Raw genomic sequence first — 23,919 nt, forward strand, 5'->3', positions numbered from 1 at the left:
ACAAATACATAGCTTAAAACAGCTAATGGTACCTCAACCCAAAGTAGTCATGCAAACACTGTTATACAAAATGGTATAACCATTACCATAACTGATTAAAACATGATATAAAAAACAACATATACCTACACCATTTATATAAATCATTGCAAATAACAAACACATACACATTGCCAAAGTGACCAAATTTTGGGGCAAGCATGCAAAATTAGATATGAAGATAAATACACAATTGGAATTTCATAATGGAAGACTCAAATTCAACAAAGCATTTGCTCATAAGGGGAATCTATTTAGATGTCTCTAAGACTTCTGTTTGACCAACATTGTCTATTCCCTCAAAAGGTTACACAAAAGCAGAGCTTACAAGGAAAAAAAATGCAGCAAATCTACTGGAGGTGGGTTAAGAGCGAACCTATTTATGACCTACATCCAGTTGTTTGATCTTGATTGGACTACGGACTGCTTTCCCCATTACACATATCAACCCCAAACCCAAAGGGTGGTATTCTGACAGCTAAACCAAGCTTAGACTTAAAGCCTTAAAGTTTGGTAACAGTCAGCAATGTGAATTATACTCCAGTATTATTCTAATGGGTAACACAGAGGTCTCCCATGCTATTTTTAAAAAGCAAGCAAATATAAACAGATTGATCAAATTGCATGATTTTTGTAAATTTAACATAAAAATCCCATATTCACAGAAAATATCAAATATTGTACATTTGTTAATGCATCCTCTCCTGGTAACACACCTGATAATGAAGTATAATAAAGTCTCTGGAATGGTGCGCACAGGTCAATGACCCGACCTAGATACTATGGGTATTCCAATACAGCTCCACCCTGATGGAAAAGGGATACAATTACAGCAACACACATAATACCTCTGATGAAGAAACCAAGCTCTACCCAAGAAAAATCCTGAAAATAACATAAATATACTTCACAAAGCCACTAGTACTGCATATTTTTTAGTAACACAATTTTCTATAACATAGCAAAAGATACCAGGTGGGTGTTTCATAAAGCTATTTGTAATATACGAATGACTTTATGCACAACTGGTGATCCTTTCTTGCGTTATGCGATAGCCCTATATGTAATTGATTTATGACCCAAGAACATTTTCCAAGTCATGGGTAACTTTACTAACAGCTTTATGAAACACCCACCAGGTAGATAGAATGCATGCAGTAAAAATGTATCACATCGCCACATTAGAAATACATGTACATGTATATTTCAAACTCAACATACATGAACTGAGGATGTAGGGCCTACAAGTTATTGCGACAAAAAGAAATGGTTGACCTCTGTGACTTTTGACCTTTAAATCTGCAACATAAATCATCTTTGCTCCCATAATTTTATAAATATATTAGCTACTGTATATCAAAAGATGATCCCTCAAATGATTCTTTAGTTATCAGGTATATAATGACCTCTGTGACCTTTTGACCTTGTGACCCAATATCTACTCAGATCATCATCACTCACATGTATAGACTGATACATGAGCAAATTCTGGATTTGACCCCTTGAACAGCTCTTTACTTATCCTGAGATCAATACCTTTTTCAGGTATACGAAGACCACTGTCACCTTTGACCTTGAGACCCCAATTTACTCATAATTGTCACTCCTATATGTATACATGGGACAGGTAGAGAAATGACCTGGAAATACATTGCCTCCTGTGGGCGGAGGTATATAAAACTAAAATAGTACCAATATTCATAAAAATAACATGCTAAAAGTACTATGTCATAATGGGGTACATATTGAGAGAAAGAAACAAATTAGTACCAACTTTGTCGTATATAACACATACCACAATGAACATGTAATAGTGCCATGAGGTATAAAAGAAACAGAAAAAAAAATAGTAATTTTGTGCAAAAATATATTAGGTGCATGTTAGTTACTGCACGAACTGACTTCATAACCTGTTTTGTTCAATATATGACAATACGGCAAGACATCTACCAAGCAGCTTCCATTTATCAAAAAATAAGACAAGTTGATATCTGTTCTTGCCCCCTCCCAATGCATGATATTATTTCAAATAATAATTTATACAGAGAACTATTCATTTAATGTTCTTCAGTATTCTTAACATCAAATTCGATGTTCATTGGTAATATATGCAAACCTTATGTAATGCAGCAGTTGCAAATAGTGAAAATCTTCTAAAAACATTTTCCAATATGTATATACACTGCAGAATGCAGGTAAATATCACAATATGTCACTTGTCAATCATAATTTACTGATTTTTTTCTGAAAATAAATCAGTTTTGAAATACAAGGATTCTATTTTCCCTTAACAAATAATTAGTAGAGCACCTGCTTCAGCAGTATCATTTCCACAAATACTGTCAGTAAAACACATAAAAAAAACAAATACATGAAACTTAACATTTAATACCCATGCTGCAAAGCAGACCTGAAATTAAAAATATTTCAATACAATACCAATATATCTGTAAAGTCATATAAATAATCTGATTACACAAAAGTACTGGAGATGGATGTACAAGTCAAAGGTCACACAAGGGTCAGAGGTTTTCATCTTCCTCTGTGTAGTCTGCACTGTCCAGCTGATGGTAGACGTGTTTCTTTGGGATGCTGTACCCATTCTCGCATGACAAGGAGGTGCACTTGCAGGAGCAGCGAAAACAGAGGCAGATGATATTGCACAGGATGCTGACGATTGCCACGGCAACCGCTATAATGAGGAGCACGGTGAGTTGGTCTTCCAAGAGAGGATTGTACGGAACCAGAGCTTCATCTCGGATGATTCTCCTGGCAAGACACTCCCCAACTTAATTAAAAAGGGAAATGATGAACAAGAAAATAAACAAATCTTCATCAGACCTTATGGTAAAAGTTGATAAATGTCCATTAAAGAAATAGGGAGTTATCAATCATGAAACATTTGGATATGTGATATCATAAAATACTGCAACTACATCCTGACGGTAAATGCGTTTTAAAAAAAGTGTAAAAAATAAAGAAACATATTGTGGTAAAGGTGTGATGAATTTCCATTAATAAAAAGGGAATCAAAATTATATATGATTTGGATTTGTGATGTCATATGTGAGCAGCAACTCCATATGACATAGAATACAAATTCAACAATAATATTTTTCTTTTAAAAGCGGGTATGAAATGATGTGTGCGATTATATAATGAATTTACAGGTAAATCAAAATTCAATTTTTCCAAGAAAATCCAAGAAAATGGCAAAATCATATATAGTAGACCGGCCAAAACGATTTTTTATACTTTGGACGGCAAAATTTGTTAATGCTTGCTAATGCTTGGCATCCCAGCTAAAAGTTTTGCAAAAATACCCAGGAATAGCGTATGGCCGGATGCCAAGCGCAATTTTGCGTGAAAATGTCATTTTTAGCGTAAAATCTGAAAGACTGTCGAAAATCACGCATTTTCATATTTTGACGGATTATCATCATATTTTTAATTATCTTTGATATGAAACTATTTTTATTCAGAGTTTCAAATTATAAGTCTACTAAATATGCATTTCAAATTTGAATATTACACACACACATATGGCACAGGGAAACATAAAACCGCGATTTCCTCGAAATAAAAGTTTGTGAAAACTATCAATAGTTTGAAGTTTTTTTACGCAACATAAATTCTTCGATTTAAATGCGTTTATCCATCGAATGTATAGTAAATGTTCTAGTGCCACAAATATTAAAAGAATTTTCAAGTAAGATGGAAGATATCTCATTTTATTTTATCCGAAAGGAGACAATGTACAGTTTACCAGGTGCGCATTTTGAAAGAAAAATTGAAAATACTGTACATTATGTACATAATTACATGTATAAGTACATACCAAAGCGAGTTTTTATTTAAATGTATAAGTCCATAATAAAGCGAGTTTTTAATTGGATAGCACAATTTGTCAATTCCTTGCATCCCAGCTAAAAGTCTTGCAGAAATACTGAGGAATAGCGTACGGGCGGATGCCAAGTGCACTTTTGCGTGAAAGTATAATTTTTAGCGTAAAATCTGAAAGACTGTCGAAAATCACGCATTTTGATATTTTGACGGATTATCATTATATTTTTGATTATCTTTGATATGGAATTGATTTTATTCAGAGTTTCAAATTATAAGTCTACTAAATATGCATTTCAAATTTGAATATTACACACACATATATGGCAATATGAAATATAAAATCGTGATTTACTCAAAATAAAGGTTTGTAAAAACTATTAATGGTATAATGTTTGTGTTCCGCATCTCAATTTCGTCAAGATTTAGTGCTAACCGAATAAATACTTAATAATTGTTGTCATGACACATATAGTGAAAACAAATATTGAAATAAGATGCAAGGTCATTTTATGTTATATATGCGAAATATAACAATGCACATTATTTTATCAGATGCACACTTCTGATAAAAATAAACAGCGCACACTATTATATCGATATTGCACATAGCTTATATCAGTGCGATACTCGTCATGATATTATATAGGATTATGTTTGCTTTTGTAGAGTTTGATCTTCTTGCTATTTCCGCGAATAAATTGGTGCTGAACTTAAATCTACCTGTGGCGATATTCAGAAATAGGTCTGATATTTAATTTGCCGTTACCATCATGGTAGCATTAATTTTACAGAAATATCTATATCCAAAATCAAAGTAAACATACATGTATGAATAAAGCGATTGAATTAGCATTTTTAAACCACTCTGTCAATCTACATTTTACTTCAGTTATTTGATTATCAAAGTATATTTAAAAAATGGCCGTTGCACGGCAGTACCTATTTTTTGTCTCGCCGGCATACTAGCAGAGCAGGACTAAAGGAGCCACTTCTCCGGTGGAGGTAAAGGTAGTTTTGATATAACAGCGTCATATCAACCTTGAAATCTTAACCAAAGTTACATTTTTCAAAATTTAATTATAACTTTGAACGTATAGTAAAAAAAATTAATGACATCACTGAACTTAGGCCATATGGGGGTATTTTTTTTAATGTCATCATAACTTATTATTTTTATTGATCCAGTTAAAGATTACACTTGAACATAAGGGTATTAAAGTATCATCTATTATTTTGCACAAATTTCAGTTCACATGATCAAGGTCATACGTTATTTAGGTTCGATGAGCTATGGATGGCGTTTTTGTGAATAATTTCAGTTGTTTCCAATGTCCTGCTGCTATAATTATTATGTTAAAATATGAATAATAAATGTTATTTGGTCTTTTGCATTGCAAATTATAATTTTCATTCAATTCATTTTACTTCATCAAAGTTTTTGCATTTGCTATTATCACAGGTCCATGTTGTTATACATCGTAGTCTAAGACGGGGGCCGGACAGCCCGACCCTGCAGCCCTTGACATACCAATGCCCTTTTGGGAAATGCAGTTGTACGACAATACAATATATGCGCTGGACGCTGGTCATTAGCCTTTAGATTTGTTTGTCATAATGGTCGTGCGATGGCATTTCCCAAAATGGCAATACACTGTGATGAAATGATTTTAAGAATTGAAATGTAAACTTTAAAGGACAAGTCCACCCCAACATAAAATTGATTTGATTGAAAAGAGAAAAAAGAAATCCAATAAGCATTACACTGAAATTTTCATCAAAATCGGATGTAAAATAAGAAAGTTATGACATTTTTAAGTTTTGCTTAATTTCACAAAACAGATATATACACATCCTGGCTGGTAAGCAAATGAGGAGACTATGACGTTATCCACTCACTATTTTTTGTATTTTAATATATGAAATATGAATATAAGTTTCTCCTCATTGTCAAGTGATACAACGATTAATTCCTCCCTGAGCTTGTGGAATTAGCATTGTTTTAAAATATATGGTTCAGTCAGGTTGGTCCTAATTGTCATATAGATAAAAAATGAAATATTGTATAATTCAAACAATACAAAAAACGAAAGAAATAGTGAGTGATGGACATCATCGACTGACTCACCTAGTTGTGCATATCACTGTTTTGTTAAAAATATAAGCAAAACTTTAAAATGTCGTAACTTTCTTATATTATACATCCGATTTTGATGAAATTTTCAGCACTATGCTAGTTTGATTTTTCTCTATTTATTCAAGTCAGCATTTTCCTGGGGTGGACTTGACCTTTAAGAAACTACTCTTTTGGTATTTCAAACATCATTCTCCACAGATGAAAACTCTTAGCTCATGCAAATGGTTATTGGCCGATCTATTTTAATTTCTGGTCTTATGAATTGTTCATTTAACTGATTAAAGATACCTCAGTTGCATGAAATAATGCCTTCTACATTCTAAAATTGGGGAAATGAGCTACGGACACTGACATAAGCCTTTTGATAGAGGATGCATGGAGGTGATGGGAGAAACTTGCCCCCCTCCCCCAAACAAAAAAAATCAAGAAAAGGCATAAACAATTGAAGCAAAATAATCGAAAGCTTGTTGGGGAGGGGGTCATTTACTTATTCATTAATTTTTATCTGTTATTTATACATCAATATATATTTATTTATTCATTATTGCCTCAATTGAATGTAATTATTGCAATTTCAAACATTTTTTTTTCTTAATAAACACAAATTCTTCCCTTGTTTAAAACGATTGGTCAGTCAGCAGCACTCACCAGCAGCGTAGCTAGGATTTTATCAACAGAGAAGTACGGGGGCGGGGCTTGGTATTTCGCAGGGGGTACCAAAATAGATTCTCACAAGCACAATTAAGTATCTGACAAGTCCTATTTGAATAATGCGAGCATTTTTTAACATGCCATGAAATTAATAGCTGAAAGTTAGAAAGTTACACAATTCGTAAGTGTAATCATGAACATGATTCATATTTAATTGAAATGTTATTTTTTTATATTCTGACATTAAAACGGAGCATTTAATACATTTAAAAAAAAAATCTATAGGCTTTTGATGTGAGCGCGAAACGCAATCTGATATTTATATTCCAATTCGTGAACTGGACATTTTGATGAAGTTTTTAGATAAACAATATTATAATCTGTTTAAAAAGAATCCAGTACAAGCCGAGTCGTTTTTTTTTTATTAGAAACGAAACATTCTAAGGCGCGATAGCTCAATCGGTAGTGAGGGGGTTTCGAATTCCGGTGGCCTGGGTTCGATTCCCACTTAGTGCGCTAGTGCCAAGTAAAGCATTGAAATGCCTTATACTAGTAATGGTAGTAAGGCATTTTAATCCTCATTATAGGTCCCTCGGAGAGTACCTTAAGCTATCGCTCCTCTAGTTGCTAGCTTAGAAGCATTCACGCTTTCTTAGCAAATGAGGTAAAATAAAAATCGTCAAATCATGAACAGTGATCAGTATTAAATTATAGCATTTGATGCGAGCGCGAAGCGTGAACTGAAAATTTCGAATTGAATGAATGATTTTGAACATGTTTTCAATGTGGAAAAAGATGAATATCTTACTAAACAAAACCGTTAGCGCAAAAGCGGGATACTTTCAGCTCCATGTAATCCTTTTGGACACTATACATGACCTTAGACAGCGGGGGAGGGAGGGGCAGAGGCAGTTGCTGCCAGAAATTTTGTAATTCGTTTTTAAGTACTTATTCATGTAATCATGTTTATAATTTACAGTATCTTCAATTTTACACTCAAAATTCCCCCCCCCTCCCCGATAAATTTTGCATGTCCCATTTCGGAAATTATCTCTTCCACCTTACTTAAAAATTATTTTGATATTTGTGACATTAGAAACGATCGATATTCAATAGATGAACCAATTTAAATCGAAGAATTTGAGTTGTAAAAAACTAAGAGCTATTGATAGTGTTCACAAACTTTTATTTAGAGTAAATCACGATTTTTTGTGTCATATTGCCATATATGTGTGTGTAATATTCCAAATTGAAATCCATATTTAGTAGACTTATAATTTGAAACTCTGAATAAAAACAATTCCATATCAAAGATAATCAAAAATATGATGATAATCCGTCAAAATATCAAAATGCGTGATTTTCGACAGTCTTTCAGATTTTACGCGAAAAATGATACTTTCACGCAAAAGTGCAATTGGCATACGCCCATACGCTATTCCTCATTATTTCCGCAAGTCTTTTAGCTGGGATGCAAGGAATTGACAAATTGTGCTATCCAATTAAAAACTCGCTTTATTATGGACTTATACATGTAAATAAAAACTCGCTTTAGTATGTACTTATACATGTAATTATGTACATAATGTACGGTATTTTCAATTTTTCTTTCAAAATGCGCACCTGGTAAAATGCACATTGTCTCCTTTCAGATAACATAAAATGAGATATCTACCATCTTACTTGAAAATTCTTTTAATATTTGTGGCACTAGAACATTTACTATACATTCGATGGATAAACGCATTTAAATCGAAGAATTTATGTTGCGTAAAAAAACTTCAAACTATTGATAGTTTTCACAAACTTTTATTTCGAGGAAATCGCGGTTTTATGTTTCCCTGTGCCATATGCGTGTGTGTAATATTCAAATTTGAAATGCATATTTAGTAGACTTATAATTTGAAACTCTGAATAAAAATAGTTTCATATCAAAGATAATCAAAAATATGATGATAATGCGTCAAAATATGAAAATGCGTGATTTTCGACAGTCTTTCAGATTTTACGCTAAAAATGACATTTTCACGCAAAATTGCGCTTGGCATCCGGCCGTACGCTATTCCTGGATATTTTTGCAAGACTATTAGCTGGGATGCCAAGCATTAACAAATTTTGCTGTCGAATCCTTATCTAGAGCACTTTTTGAGGTTTGGCCGGTCTACTAATAGATGGTAGATCAAATTAAATAGCCCATTACATATTTTATTATCAAGAGTACCTGAGAAATTTTTGCAAGACTATTAGCTGGGATGCCAAGCATTAACAAATTTTGCTGTCGAATCCTTATCTAGAGCACTTTTTGAGGTTTGGCCGGTCTACTAATAGATGGTAGATCAAATTAAATAGCCCATTAAATATTTTATTATCAAGAGTACCTGAGAAATAATATAATAATTGGATTTATATAGCGCTTTTTCCTGAAGGTACAAAGTGCTAATTATGGACCAAGCGAATATATTAAGATAGGAGTATATAAAGCACCTGAGCTTAGCTGGAGTAATACATGTATAGGAGTGCCTTTAGAACCTAACACAGTGGATACTCACACAATATGAATACTTTTCTATATCATTATTACCATTTATTATAATTCATCATACATACTGTATCATACCTTTAAGAATACTACCATAGTATGAGTCATTGTGTGGAAGCATACATGATCCTGTTATATGGTGACAGGGACAAAGATCATCACTGCATTGACATTCTTCATTGCATCCAGGTCCATAATATCCAATGGGGCAAACTGACAAAAGGGAAACAAACATCTAATTATGAAATTCAGTTGCATTTTTGTTTTGTAACTTGGAAGAAAAACCTCAACTTGCTTTTATTCCACTGGAATAATTAACCATCAATATTGATCGATCATCACTATCATCACTATCATCATCATCTTCAGCATCATCATCATCATCATCATCATTATCATTATCATCATCACCATCATCATCACCATCATCATCATATTCAGCATCACCATCATCATCATCATCATATTCAGCATCACCATCATCATCATCATTTTTATGGTTGAGATTAATTGAATTGATCACATTCCTTTGTGAGAAGGGGCCCTGATAAGAAGAAGAAACTTACTCTCTTGACAGTATTTTCCCGTGTAGCCGGGAAGACATCTGCAATCTCCATTGATTGGATCACACAATCCACCATGAACACATTCACAATGACGGCTACAATCTTGACCATACCAACCACTAGGGCAAGTCATTGAGCAATCCGGGGGAAAGTAGCCCTTATCACAACGACATCCATCTGTAATGAGACAATAGATTATCTATTTCACACATTTCTTCAGGGTGATGTAGTTTGTTATAGTAAAAGTCAATGTATTATTAACCCCATTGAAATCAATAATTATTGGCCTGGTTCGAAATGTTACGAACCAGGCCAATAATTGATTTAAATGGGGTTAATTATGTATTAATGAGGGCATATCTTGGTTTCCATGGACCGATTCCCATCAGATTTGCGTTGTAGAGGTATTTCATCATGCTCAACCAAAATATGGTATCAAAAATGGTAAAATGAAAAAAAGAAGATTGATGACATCACACTTCATTACTCTATGACTATTTCACTCTTAGCCAATCAGATACAAGGATTTTAGTATTTTACAACAAATACTAGGTGAAAATCAATAATTGTTAAAATTCTCCCCAAATTTCAACACACCTCCAGAACAAATGCCTTTCTCACTGCAGTTGTGGTCTCCACATTGTAGCAGGTCACATGACACACCATGCCAGTTGGCATGGCAATGACACACTCCCTGGATACAGTCGCCATGGTTATTACAATCTCTTGGATCACATCTTGGCTCATGAACACAGACAATGGTAGAAACTTGTCTAGGACATCGGTAGGCAGAGTTTCGGCTGGGTAGACATATTATAAATAATAATTCTCATGATATAAATAAAGTTTTGATTAATTCAATATTAATCACTACAACATTAAAAAAAAATTATTGAAGATTGAAGACCACCCTTTGCTCTGCTCCTGTACATAAATGTTTATGGCCATGAGTCTTGAACTTGCCCCAAATAGGGGTGGTTTTAAAGAGAAATGTCAGTAGTTGCAATAAACACTGATTTCATGAGAAAGTCTGTAAAACCAGGCTTAATTGTCAGTATATCATCGAGGATCTAGATCTGGTACAGTTACATAAACTGAACTTTGTGAAATCTTGAAATCTACGCCGAAAAATATTCACACTGAAGATCACCAACACAGATAGGCACACGTGGGACGGTGTATTATTATTGCTGGAATAAAGACCCGACGGAAGTGACCAAATCCACGCTTATTTCTCAGCAATTACACAATTTCTTCCAGAATCCTTTGGCACATATTTTTTATTCATACAAACAGACACTTGGGTGGTCATTATATTAGATTCTGTAAAAAGTCATTTTGAGATCGTTACCAATACTGGAATTTATCTTTAATATGCTTATTCTTATTCGATTTCATATTGTTTAACACATGATATCTCGGCTAAACTGAGAGATATTGCGATGGTATTGGTGTCATTTGAAAGCTGAATATATATCATATATTCGAACCGGTTCAGTAAAAATTAGTGAAAATACCGGTATGTGAATTGCAACACCGCGATTGACAGAATGATAAATAGTGAGGGTGGTTGTTAAGTGTGAATAATTTTGGTATACAGGGGGCTAGAGATTTAATTTTGGTCTCATTTCAAAGTTTTATGTGACCAGTATAATAATCCAATACTCTTCACAATTCATTTCAATGATTGTAATTAATGATAATTACGAAAACCCTGAAAGTCCTTAAATAAAAGCACCAAAACTTCTCGCACGGGAACACATTATAATGTGATATTTTGGCCGAATGGCGATGTCATGTAACTGAGTGTAATTTGAAAGCTGAGTATATTATTAAAGCTTTATTTATAGGGTTGAGAGCATATAAGCATACATGCATGTTAATTTGTGACACTGCACTTAATATAATGAATGAAACAAGGCCCACAAGGGTGGTTGAGGGGTCGTGGAAGCGGAATACATTGCATGTAACTCTATGGGAATGTTGCATAACTTTTGCTTTCAAGGGACTAGACCTTTGATATTTGTCTCATTTTACAGCTAAATATATCAGGTACAATAATACAAGTGTATGTAAATATCCATATCATGGAATCACAGAAAATTTGCACACTAGTAATAGGAAATGGGATATTTGTTGGTTTTAGTTGAGTTGACTCACCAATGATCTGATGGATTGTTAGCTACTGTACCATTGATCACAAAGGTAGCTGATCCTCCACCATCAAGGTTGATAGCATTCTTTACTCCATGAGATAGAAGCCATGATGCAAAGGATGACAATGACAGCCTGAAGAAACAATGGTTGAAACTTGGTTATCTTTGTTAGATAGATGGATGGATGGACAGACAGACCGACCGACGGACAGACAGATAGATAGATAGATTAATAGATAGATAGATAGATAGATAGATAGACAGACAGACAGACAGACAGACAGACAGACAGACAGACAGACAGACAGATAGATAGATAGATAGATAGATAGATAAAATTCATACAAAACGTTTTAACATTTAAAATTTAAAAAAAAACCTAACATGAAAATTATGTGATCTTTAAAATGAAGAATCAGTGGAAAAAGAGGAATGATCGTCATGGTCCTTATTTTTGAAAGTTTATCAAAGGGTCTACATGTCGAGACTATTCTAATACACATGTGCATGAGATTCATGGAGTTCTAGAGTAGTAGGGCTCCTTTTGAGTTCAATTCCCCTTTGAATGAATCTTACCAGGGCCCTGTAACACAAAGTTGATTTTTATGATAGATTGCATGGATTAATGTCTATGATCAATCATAAAATCAGCCCCATCAAGTACCCATTTACTAAACCTGGTTTGAGTGTGGTCAATCTCAATTGATTTCTTACTATTATGGTTCAGTGTCCACCACATATTGCAGAATCCATGAAAAAAAAATTATTTGTACAAACTTATCAATAAACACACAAAACAAGAATTGATGTTGAAACCTAAGTTTTCAACACATGTGGGATTAGTGTGAGCAAGGTTTGCACGATCTGTGTCATCAATGATGGAAGTCACAGCACTGCAAATTTTCTCAATGGGCATTTCATTTCCCAACATCATTCCCATCATAGCAAGAGTTAAAAGGTGTTTTTTGGCCCAATAGAGGATGTGACTCTTACCCCCTGACTTTGCTCTGTCCATCTATCACTGCAAGTACCAAATGACCTTCATCATCACTGCCGACGGCCACTCTCGCTGATAACATGTTGAAGAATTGGTCAACAGTACCTGGAAAACAAAAAGTCATTCATCCTGAAGTACTGCTGGGTGATATTTTGATATATCAAAATAATACAATACTGAAAACTATGGAATACTTGATCTAATGGTTCTATAATTATATTGATGTATCACTCTGTAAGGCGATATCGCCCAAATATTGTCAATTACGTAAAGTTAATGATTATTTTATTGACCAAAATGTTTTTCTGTACTGCATGAAACAAACTGTAATTTTCGTATTAAAGTTTACCATATATACCCATATTCCCCTTTTTCATCGATGATAGCTTTACTTTCATTTCCACCTCCTATGCTCTCACAGAATTGCAGCTTATAATGAATTTTAAGACTTGGCAATATATTAAGTTATTGGCGATAATCAAATAACATTGAAATCAAATATCGACCAGCACTTATTCTGAATATCATTCAATGCGGGAGATGGGTGAAATGAAATATAGGAATTCATATACATGTAGGTCTACTCTAATCACTTGGGGAAAAAAACCTGTCATCTGCTTTGAATGCCATGCTTATTTTGTTAATTTCTAAGCAATTGCACATTTCCTACTAGCATTATTTGGAACATATCTTTTTTCTATTCATATATACAGTATATGTAGGCCTAGAAACACTTTGGTGGTCATTTTATTAGAGTCTCTTCAATTTTGTAATCATCACTAGAACAGGCATTTAAACACAAAGGCCTGTATTCAGAAATTTAAACTCTTGTCTTAAGTAGTAGTTTAACTATGGATAGCCAGTTGTGATGCAAATCTCTAATGGTGTAGGTTCAATTTATACAATAATAAAATAAACCTAAAATGAAATTTAGAAAAAGAGTGAAAGAGTTTCTTCATCATTACAGAGAAAGAGTGCATTAAATAAAGTAAGCACATTTTTGACATTTTTGGCTTCACATAATCAAAACATAGAATTCAACCATAGCCGAAGTTCAACTTTGATTTCAGAATATGGGCCAAAATTACCACCGATCATTGGATACCATAAAAACTCATTCATATGATACTGATGATGATAATTTGCTTATATTATATACTTTGTTTTACCTATGGAAAAAATATGATATAGCCTATTGTACATACCTAAATTTACATTGTTTGTATAACTTTAATTTACAAATATCATTGTAATTATTTTCTATCGCTTTACTTTGTTCTAATTTGTTTAACAAATTTTCGGCATAACTCCTATTTGTTTCAGATCAGTATGCTCGATCTGTAATGAAAATCATAAGATCAGTATGCTTGATCTGTATGAAAATCATTAATCATAAGTCAGAAAAAATTGGAAAGACTCAACCACCAGGCTATTCTGGTTCACGGTTAAGCCACGAGGGTATTTGAATTCCACTTCATCGTGGCTTAACCGTGAACTAGAATAGCCTAGTAGTTGAGTCGCTGCCCGGAAAGCAGTAGATGGCAGGTTCGAATCCCGCTGGTTCCAATTTTTTCTGACTTTCATTTTTATGATTTTCATACAGATCGAGCATACTGATCTTATGATTTTCATTACCGATCGAGCATACTGATCTTAAACAAATAGGAGTAATGCCGAAAATTTGTTAAACAAATTATAATCTCCTCCTATAAAAGCCTCTTAATTTACTATTACTTTGTTCTGTTGAATATGAAATAAAACAAACTGAAAATAACATGTACCTGATTCCTCTACATCTTCGCATTCTGCATTCCTACTCTCTTCCACGTATATTTGACCATCTCTTAGCAACCAACCAACTCCTCCCACAAGCTGTATGAATGGATTTTCCTTCTGTAATACATCCTCTTCTGATAAATACCTAGATGGGTTGACAAATAAAACAATAAGGACATTGATTTCAAGTGCATTAAAGCCTGTCTTTAGCTTTGGTAAAGATTCAATTATGTAAACAATAATCAGTATCATCATTATCATCCAAAAATATGTAAGCATTGCAGTAGCTGTTTATTTTTTTTCTTCAAAATTTCAATAATTTCTTTTTTCCTTTAACAGGGCTCTAGATACATGTAGTTGAGCATTTATCTTACAAATTCAGGGATTGGATAACAAGAAGCTACAGACAAAAGATCATATCCTGAAATGTTCAGCCTAGTTCATCCTTTGGAATAGGTATTATATTGAGAAGAAAAACCAAGCACATATTTTATTTTGATCATCACGCACAAATACATTTCCATGTAAAATTGCAAGATGTATCCTGTAAAACACATTTTTATTTCAAATCTGCTACATCATAACTGTTTTTATGCATAAACATTCATATAAATCTAGTAATGAATTGAAATAGTCATAGCCACATTTTGGGGGATTCACCTAACTAAAGACAGGCTTTTTAATATTATTCCTTGAAATGCAGTGCGTGACAGCTGCTCTGCTAAACCAGGGTAATCTTGTCAAATTATAGAAGAGTGCATAGATATTAATGAAAATGTAAGTTGATTGGCACCATATTAAGCAAGAATTCTTTTTTTTTTAAAGAACTTAACTTTCTCTCTACATATTAAGAATTTCTGATATGCTTATTCATAAAGTACAGGCGGGCCACAAAGGCCAGAGTGGTAGTGCTTGACAATGCTGTTCATAAGTTAGGCATGACTATGGACTTCTTATTAAGTTAATTCACGTTTGAACATGGTGGGAGTAGATTTATCGTAACCCTTTGATAAAATTTTGACAAATTATCATAAAATTTGCATTCAGACTCTTAAACACAAATATTTGATCAACACAGATCAGCTGATACTAAAGGAATAAAAATGATCCCGATTTGGAGTGCTTTTTCAGATCACAACTTTTGCACAAAAAGCTTAATTTGACAATCATCCTAGAAGGAACGAAAGTAGACCTAGAAATGCAATAGACCTAGAAATAAAGAGATCCCCCCCCAAAAAAAAATACTAACCCAAAAACAATTGACCCATCAGCCCGGATACCAAAATGTGCATTCTGCAAGCCACTTGATTGGACCAGTTTTCCATTGGTCACCACATTTCCATAGCAATCCCCAGTTCTGGTGTTGAAAAATCCTGCATTGACAGCAACCATACAATTCTCCTGCTTAGCAGAGGCTGCGACAGTGGCCCTATGGAGGTTGGTGCAACCACCAGTGTCATATGGCTCCAGGACAGAGACTGTCCTAGCGGGATTCTTCACCCAAACTATGTGCCCAGGGGCTCGCTCACCAAGCGGGAGGTCATCATAAAAATACTTCAAATCAGTTACAGGGTAAGGGACTTTTCCATTCTGCTCCGAGTTGTGTGATTTTTGCATGTGATGAGTCACGTTGCCGTATATGACTGGTTGACATTCTCGTATCTGTCGATGAGAGCGAGGGGAGCCGTGCTTGCCATGTTCATATGGTGTAACCACATCTTCTAAGGGAAACCTGTAAATGGCACAGGAATTGCAAAAAATCAAAATTGATTCCATTAATTTATTCAGCATCCATTAAAAGACAAGTGCACACAAGAAAAAATAATTACAATTTCATAACAAGCATTGATGATTACTATTTGAGATAAATAGTGTTGTACTGCCCTCTAGTATGGAAATGAAGTGAGTCAAGTCAAGTCAGTGTTGTTGTTGTTATCTCGGGTTTTAAGGCACATACTATTCAGATGTTATTGTTGTTTTAGTTTATAACGGAATGTATCATTCAACAGTGAATATTTGCACCAGCATAATTTACAATAAATTTCATTTTTTTCTGCATTTATATCAATTCAATTGTAGTGCTGCATTATTTACATATGGTAATCTCTTCCTTATCGATGTGTAGGCCTATACCATTTTCTAATTTATTGCATGGAATAACATTGAAAACATAATATTGTAATAAATTGAATTTATCATCGAATCAAGATGGCTTTAATGTAATGATTAAAATACTTTTCATAAATATTTTGTTGCATATATTGTTGATATCATAAAATTCAATGCATAAAAACAAAATTATCAGGTAGGTTTCCTTAATAGAGTCTCAAGTGCATTTTTTCCTTTTGCATTGGTCATTTATTTGTCACCGTACATTGAAGAGCTGAAACATGGAGAAGGTAAGGAGAAATTGGTGAGAATTTTATCCCAAATTTTTGGCCTTTCAGGGCACATATACAATTTTTTAAGAAATTAAAAAAATTTTACTTTAGGAATTTAGGTCTAGAAGTAATATGAAATATTATGGGGAATGGGGAAAATTCTAGTAGGGTTCTAAACATTGACATGGCCGCTTATACGGGGATGAGGTTATATATAACCTCGTCTGTTGGACGAGTGAACTTAGCTTGGCTTCACCCATGGGTTCATAGCATCTCGCTTGCGAAGGAATATCAGTCGTATGCACGCGACGCACACGACACTTCTTAAAGATTCTGGGCTTTAGCCGACATAAAATATCACTTATAAATTTGTATTTCACATTCTGCTACGACACTTACCGAATCATTTAGATCCTTCCGTGACTTCTCCTTGAAGTTTTTTTTGAAAAACATGTATATTTTCCTGATCTTTAATGAAGATTTTACGGAGAAAATTGATCAGCGTGGATATCAATTTTCGCCGAAAGAGGGCACGCGATTTATATTCATATCAAAGACACGACAAAGGAAAGACTAGGCACCTACACTATTTTCCACGCAAATCGACGCAAGGCATTACGCGAAGTCCGTGAAGTGTCCAATCTTTTCATTGTATAGACTTTGGTATACCGTATTACTAGGGGAGCATTTCATCAACATTTTCATCCGACAAGTTGTCAGATCTGACATCTTTCCATGATTTTGATTGTTCCTATGGTAACTGTCGGATAAAACGTCCGACATGTCCTTTCATGAAACGCCCCACTGGTATACCGTATTACCTACCGTATTATTGACATTCGTGTACTGCTGGTTTTGTTCCAGGCACGTATATTTTTTTCCATTTTTTTTATTAGTTATCTTTTTGAATTAATTGCAAAAAAGTGTTATCATCGCCAATAATAATCTTGAATTATGTTTTTGAAGGTATTTCATTTATTGGTGCCCATAATTAGTAAATTAATCATGAGAATTGCGCATTCAAAGAATTTAGACACAGTTATAAAATTACAGAGGACCCGAATCAAGGTTGTGAAATTTATTAGCGCCACCAACAGGCTTCCTTGTATTTCCGTAGAAGAGACAAGCGAAGTCACTTTTGAGGCCGAGGTAAGCGAAATTTGCTCTTTTTGTAATGATTAATATGTACAAATTATGTTCATGATTTGTTATATATTGCTACTTATCAGAAAGAGCCCCGGTGCGTAGCGAGAAGAAGGCAAATATTACTTCAGCAATGAAGTGATGTTTGCCCAGGGTCAAACACGGTCCCTTGTACGAGGTTAGTATATATACTAACCTTGTACTTAGTGTGAGTGGCTTGGCTTCAACTCTGGATCCACATAACAGAAAAAGAAACCCAAAATGACCTTTTAGAGAGATCCTCAGGCCACCGATTTAGCAGGAGTCAAAAATTATGGTTTATTACAATGTTACTACAAATTACCTTCAACTTTGTGTCTTTCTTACTTTTCAAACTCAGACATAGCCAAAAAACAATGATCACTTATCCTCTGGGAGGAGAATACAGTCCTAGGTCAGCATAAACATATCCTAGTGCCTATTTTTAGCCCCTAGCCCACACAGTATAGGGTGCAATACAGTCCTCATACACCACAAATCATGCTCATGTCTTGATAAATTGAGCTTGTCCTTGTTTATGGGGACAGATTTTTTTTCACTTGCCCCTGCGAGACATAGATGGCAATTACGGGGATCGGGAGTGCTAAAACTAGATTCAGTGACCTCAATCCCCCCCCCCAGTTCACTGTCTATTTTCCACGACTTGCCGTCTTCAAATAATCTTGTTATAAAACCTCATGTGGGGAAGAGTTCCTTTTGCGATAGCCACCCAAATTGAAAATAATATGGAGGTTCAAAATCATATATCTAGCCCTAATATAGAACATAAAAAAAAAATTAGTGCCACCATAACCAGTCATTCAATGGATGTTGATTTGATAAGCAACAAAATACAACAGAGTCTGACTGACTACCATGCTTTTGACTTTAGGGCTGATCAAATTCCCTGATTTTTTCCCTAATTTTAAAGCATTTTCTCCTGTTCATATCACATTCAGAAACTTCCCTAGGTATCCTTAGGTATATATCTCTACAATTAAAAAATATTTTGTAATATAAATTTCATACTTGACGTAAAAAGTGCTATTTAACAAAATATGTATAAAAAAAAAAGCGTTGGACACAGTGCAAAAAACCTAATGACTTGGCCACGTTGTTAACAACTATCGTAAGGGGCTCTATTCATAAATAAAAAAAACATGTGCAGCTGTCTACCCCGACGTGGTTTGTCGCAAGATTTGGGACTAATCCGTAGGAATTCTGCAGAAAATACAACAAAAGAACAGGTGAGTACTGATTAAACATTATTAATGTATTAAATAGATTATACATACCTTAAAGATATTTTTTTTAATGACATTAATGCTTAGTTCTAAGCTAGGGCGGCGTGCGCCGCGGCCCAAATGCGTGAGCACGTGAATCGAGTCCCAGTTTCTTGTTACATAACATGGGTAAGTATGGGGGTGTCACCTAGAGTGATTTTGCATTTTGCCTAATGGCGGCTACACAATCACGAACCATCTGTGTACTAGGTCTAAAATTCATACATTTTATATTACATAACACATGGGGCAGCTGCTCGTTTATGACGTCACTAATCCCAAATTTTGAACTCTAATAACTTTCTTACCCTTTAACAGATTTTCCTCAAACCTTCACCAATATTTTTTACTATTTTTTCTGCTATTTTTACAACAAAGTTTTCTTCAGGGTGAACTTCCCCTTTAAACGCCGCGCTGCTGATTTACACAACACAACATCTAAGTAAACGTCTGGGACTGGGCCCAGAGACTAGGGAATAAATAAACGGCACAAAACTAAAGCTAAGCTAAAGGCAGCATACAGTGTACCGGTGATCTAAAGCTATTGTCAAAAAATGAAACATACCACCCGTCCGAAAAAGGTTCCGAGCATGATAAACCGGCAAATAAAGTGAAAACTGTTGAAAGTACTAGCAGATTATCCTTCACACCTTGGCCGAAAGTCCGGGCATGAAACATCGCCATTCCGCTGATACGAGATTTTCGCACGAGGCCGGCCGACGAGGCATGGGCTGAGCCAAAGCTGAGCTGATGGATCGGTCAGACGTCGACCCGAGAACGAAATCCGCGGGGTTACTTTCCACGGGTCGATTTTTTTCTCAGCCATGGCATTATGTCCCGGAATATAAATATGGTGCAGGGGGGGGGGTGGCTGCCACGATTCTCTTTATTTTTAGTTTAGTCTAGGGGAGTAGCAATTTTTTACCATTTTACCATGATATTTAACAAATAGATCTAGATAAAAAATTAAAATTCACCTATGCATTTTCTTTTTCGTGTTGTTTTTTTCTCCTTTTTTTTAGGAGGCTGGGAATAGGCCTATTATGTACCCAAAACGAATGGAGTGTAGTCCTATTAGAATAGAGTTTTATTATATTAGCTTTATTTTTTATAACAAGACTAACTTTTAGGTATTATTTATTTTTATTCATGCATGTTCGATTGCCACAGTGAGATTTTTAAAGGATAACAGTGAAGGTACATGTATACAGTGGCGTAACTACGGGGAGGGGGGCATGGGGGCACGTGACCCCCCCCCCCCGTAATCGGCTGGCAAAACAAAAAAAAAACGGGGAGAAGGAGAAAAAGAGGGAGAGAGGAAGAGAAACGTAGTGGGAAAGAAGAAATTATTATATTCTATTATAATTATGTTATATTACTTTGTATTCATAAATAAACATTTTTTGTCATAACTTTATGAAACATAATTTGCTCAGGGCCTATGTCTTCATTTTTCTTGGTGCTGTTTAACTAGATATAATAGATCAAATAATATTTTCGGAATACTATAGCTTCAAGTATATCTGAGAGACGGGACTTTTTAAATCAAGTCACTATGACTAAATATGTTTTCTCGCACTTCGAGCTATCATTGTTTTATGTAGTGTATATGCTTCTTTTTCATGACTGCTTATAGTGATCGCCCCATTTTAAGGTCTTGATATAAAACATTTCCTGTCCGTGCTTACATTCGCATTAAAGGATTGGTAAGATATGTCTGCTCTTCATGAATTCCTTAAATCAGTCCTTCAATGTCCCTTTTTCTGATCTGAATATCAAAAATTTTCAGCTCGCGCTTTGCGCTCGCATCATTTGGTTAGTGAAATACGTATGGTCTTAGTGAATTCCTACAAACACGCTTATTAGAATGCTCCTCTTCAGGTCTGAATTTCCTAAATTTCAGCTCGCGCTTCTCGCTAGCAATATTTGATTAGTGAGATACGTATGTTAATCATGATTACAATGACTACAAGTGCTTCCTGTGTTTAGATATAATTCTAACAAAATTACCAAGCGCTTGGCACTCGCATTAGATGAATATTGTGAGATATGTATACTCTTAATTGATTCCTAAAATAATATAGTCCTTAAAATGTCCCTGTTTGGGGTCAATATATACAAAAATTTTAGCTTGTGCTTCGCGCTCGTATTGTTTGTTTAGCAAGAAATGTATATATGTAACATGATAACGAACAATTGATTATAATGTCCCTTTCTAGGTCTGGATGTCAGAAATTTTCAGCTCGGCTTCGCGCTCGAATTATTTGATCAGTGAGATACATATCAGTTTAATGGCACTGTCCTTAAAATGTCTCTTTTAGGTCACTATGCCTGGCAACTGAGCGCGCTTCGCGCTCGTTTTTATGGTGCCCCCAATGCCGTGACTCACGGTACGCAACTGCATGCACATGAAAGGTACAAAATGAGCATACAAAGGTGGGACAATATAAGCCTAGAACTTAATTGATTGAACTACCTTTAACTTATTAGTATCACTTAAAACAAACAAAAGAAAAAATACAATGCTGTAAAGAAAAAATATAAAGAAAGATCACAATTTTTTTCTTCTTCCATCCATTTGTTTCTTTATTGACAATTTCTGTAAGGATTGGTTTCAATCAATAACAATATACCGTACGTAAAAATAAATTTTTGGGAAAAAATAATGAATCAGTGGCGTACCGTTGGTCAAGGTATTGGGGGGGGGGCACCAGCAAAAATCACGTGCATGGGCGCTCGTGCCGATAGCCAGGTACGCGCTACGCGTATACCGACATTATAGAGACATATTAATTTTTTTATATTCAGAATTAAAAAAAGGGAGTATTGATAAGCAAATATTGTAATCATCATGCACCTGATCATTAAACAACAATTCGAGTGCGAATTAACCGCAATCTGAAATTTTTAATATATTGCCCCAAACAGGGACATGGAAAGCTAACGTCAAGCGCTTGCTGATTTTTTTTAGAATTCCAACTTAAACACATGCATGAAGCACTTTTTGTAGTCATTGTAATCATTGGAATGATACGTATCTCCTTAATCAAATATTGCGAGCGCGAAGCATGAACTGATTTTTTTTTTTTAAATTCAGACCTGAAGAGGGGCATTCTAAGGCTTGTTTGTTGTTATTTATCCAATACGTAATCACTGACTAACCAATTGATGTGAGCGCAAAGCGCGATCGAGCTGCAATTTTTTAGAAAGGGAACATTTTGAGGAATGTATAGCATTGGCGGCGGAAGCCAATAAATTTAGGGGGTGTCCACCTGAAATTTTGGGATGGACACATGTAAAAAATGGGACAAGCGCCCCAAATTGACAAGCAAAAAAAAAAAAAAAAAGGTCATCAACCTAAATTTTAGGGGGGACAACACACGTTTCAGGGGGGGCCATGTGAATTTAGAGGGGGACGCAGGAAAAAAAATTGACAAGCAAAAAAAAAAAAAAAAAAAAAAAAGGTTATCAAAAAAAAAATTGGGGGGGGGGGGACCGTCCCCACCACCTAAAATTTAGGGGGGGACACGTCCCCCCGCTTATGATGTATAGGAATTCATGAAGAGCAGACATGTTTTACCAATTCACTAATGCGAACGTAAGCACAGACTGGAAATGTTTTTCATACATTAAAAGGGGGCAACCACTTGTAGTCTTGAAAAAGAAGCATATGTGTCATTACATAAAACAAAAATTCGAAGTGCGAGGAAATACATTTGGTGTATGAAACGGTGTGTACTGTTTAATCCCTTCCGACAAGATTATTTCTTTTCATTAAACAGACAATGCGAGCATCAAGAGTAGTTATAGTGAACACACAGGCCTAATGGGAAATTATGTTTCATAAAGTACGAATTTATCTTTAAAATGTAACATACAGTAAGTTCTTCTTCCCTCATCTACGTTTCTCTTTCTCTCTCCCACTTTTTCCTCCTTTTATCCCGTTTTCTTATTTTTTTTCATTTTTCTTTTTTGGTCAGTCGATGGGGGGGGGGTGGCACGTGCCCCCGTGCCCACCAAAGTTACGCCACTGGTCATAATATCACGAGTTCACGACAATAAAGGACAATTAATACATTATCATGATCATGCTCATCCAGCTGGTATCTCATTTTGCGAGCGCAGAGAACGATTGCACTTTTTTTTATATTCCTTCCCTCTTCTTTCCACTTTATACTGTTATATACCATTTCTTATTTTTATCCCTTTGTTCCATTTCTTGCTTTTATTCCTTATTCATTCTCTTTCTCTTATTTAAAAAAAAAAAATTTGCGAGACAAATCTGCAGGACCATCAGTGGTCGCCCCAGCTAGCCTCGAGCCCAACCCCTATATACAGCAGCCGATAATTTTGTTAGAGGAAAAAATACGTTATTCACAAACTTAGATGT

General features: G+C 34.9%; 1 protein-coding gene across 1 annotated transcript; it reads right to left on the reverse strand.

Annotated features, from left to right (window-relative positions):
• Positions 1-56: 56 nt before the first annotated feature.
• LOC121407353 (N-acetylglucosamine-1-phosphodiester alpha-N-acetylglucosaminidase-like) lies at positions 57-20,259 on the reverse strand. Its single transcript, XM_041598397.1, has 9 exons — positions 20,095-20,259; positions 15,954-16,436; positions 14,710-14,849; positions 12,925-13,033; positions 11,936-12,064; positions 10,373-10,575; positions 9,776-9,952; positions 9,288-9,422; positions 57-2,827 (listed from the first exon to the last, which is right to left on the reverse strand). Exons 1-9 carry the CDS (start codon positions 20,211-20,213, stop codon positions 2,562-2,564), a joined length of 1,761 nt encoding a protein of 586 aa, XP_041454331.1. The 5' UTR covers positions 20,214-20,259; the 3' UTR covers positions 57-2,561.
• Positions 20,260-23,919: the final 3,660 nt, after the last annotated feature.

Source organism: Lytechinus variegatus, chromosome 2 (assembly GCF_018143015.1).
Source record: "Lytechinus variegatus isolate NC3 chromosome 2, Lvar_3.0, whole genome shotgun sequence".
In the NCBI taxonomy this organism is placed as follows: Eukaryota; Metazoa; Echinodermata; class Echinoidea; order Temnopleuroida; family Toxopneustidae; genus Lytechinus; species Lytechinus variegatus.

What these genes read in the sequence shown, in the direction of transcription:
- LOC121407353 (XM_041598397.1), bottom strand. Translation starts at nt 20,213, where the DNA reads ATGGCGATGTTTCATGCCCGGACTTTCGGCCAAGGTGTGAAGGATAAT. An exon ending in GAACCTTTTTCGGACGGGTG is followed by an intron (nt 16,437 to 20,094) that starts GTATGTTTCATT and finishes TGCCATTTACAG; the next exon opens with GTTTCCCTTAGAAGATGTGG. An exon ending in CGAAGATGTAGAGGAATCAG is followed by an intron (nt 13,034 to 14,709) that starts GTACATGTTATT and finishes TTTGTTTTCCAG; the next exon opens with GTACTGTTGACCAATTCTTC.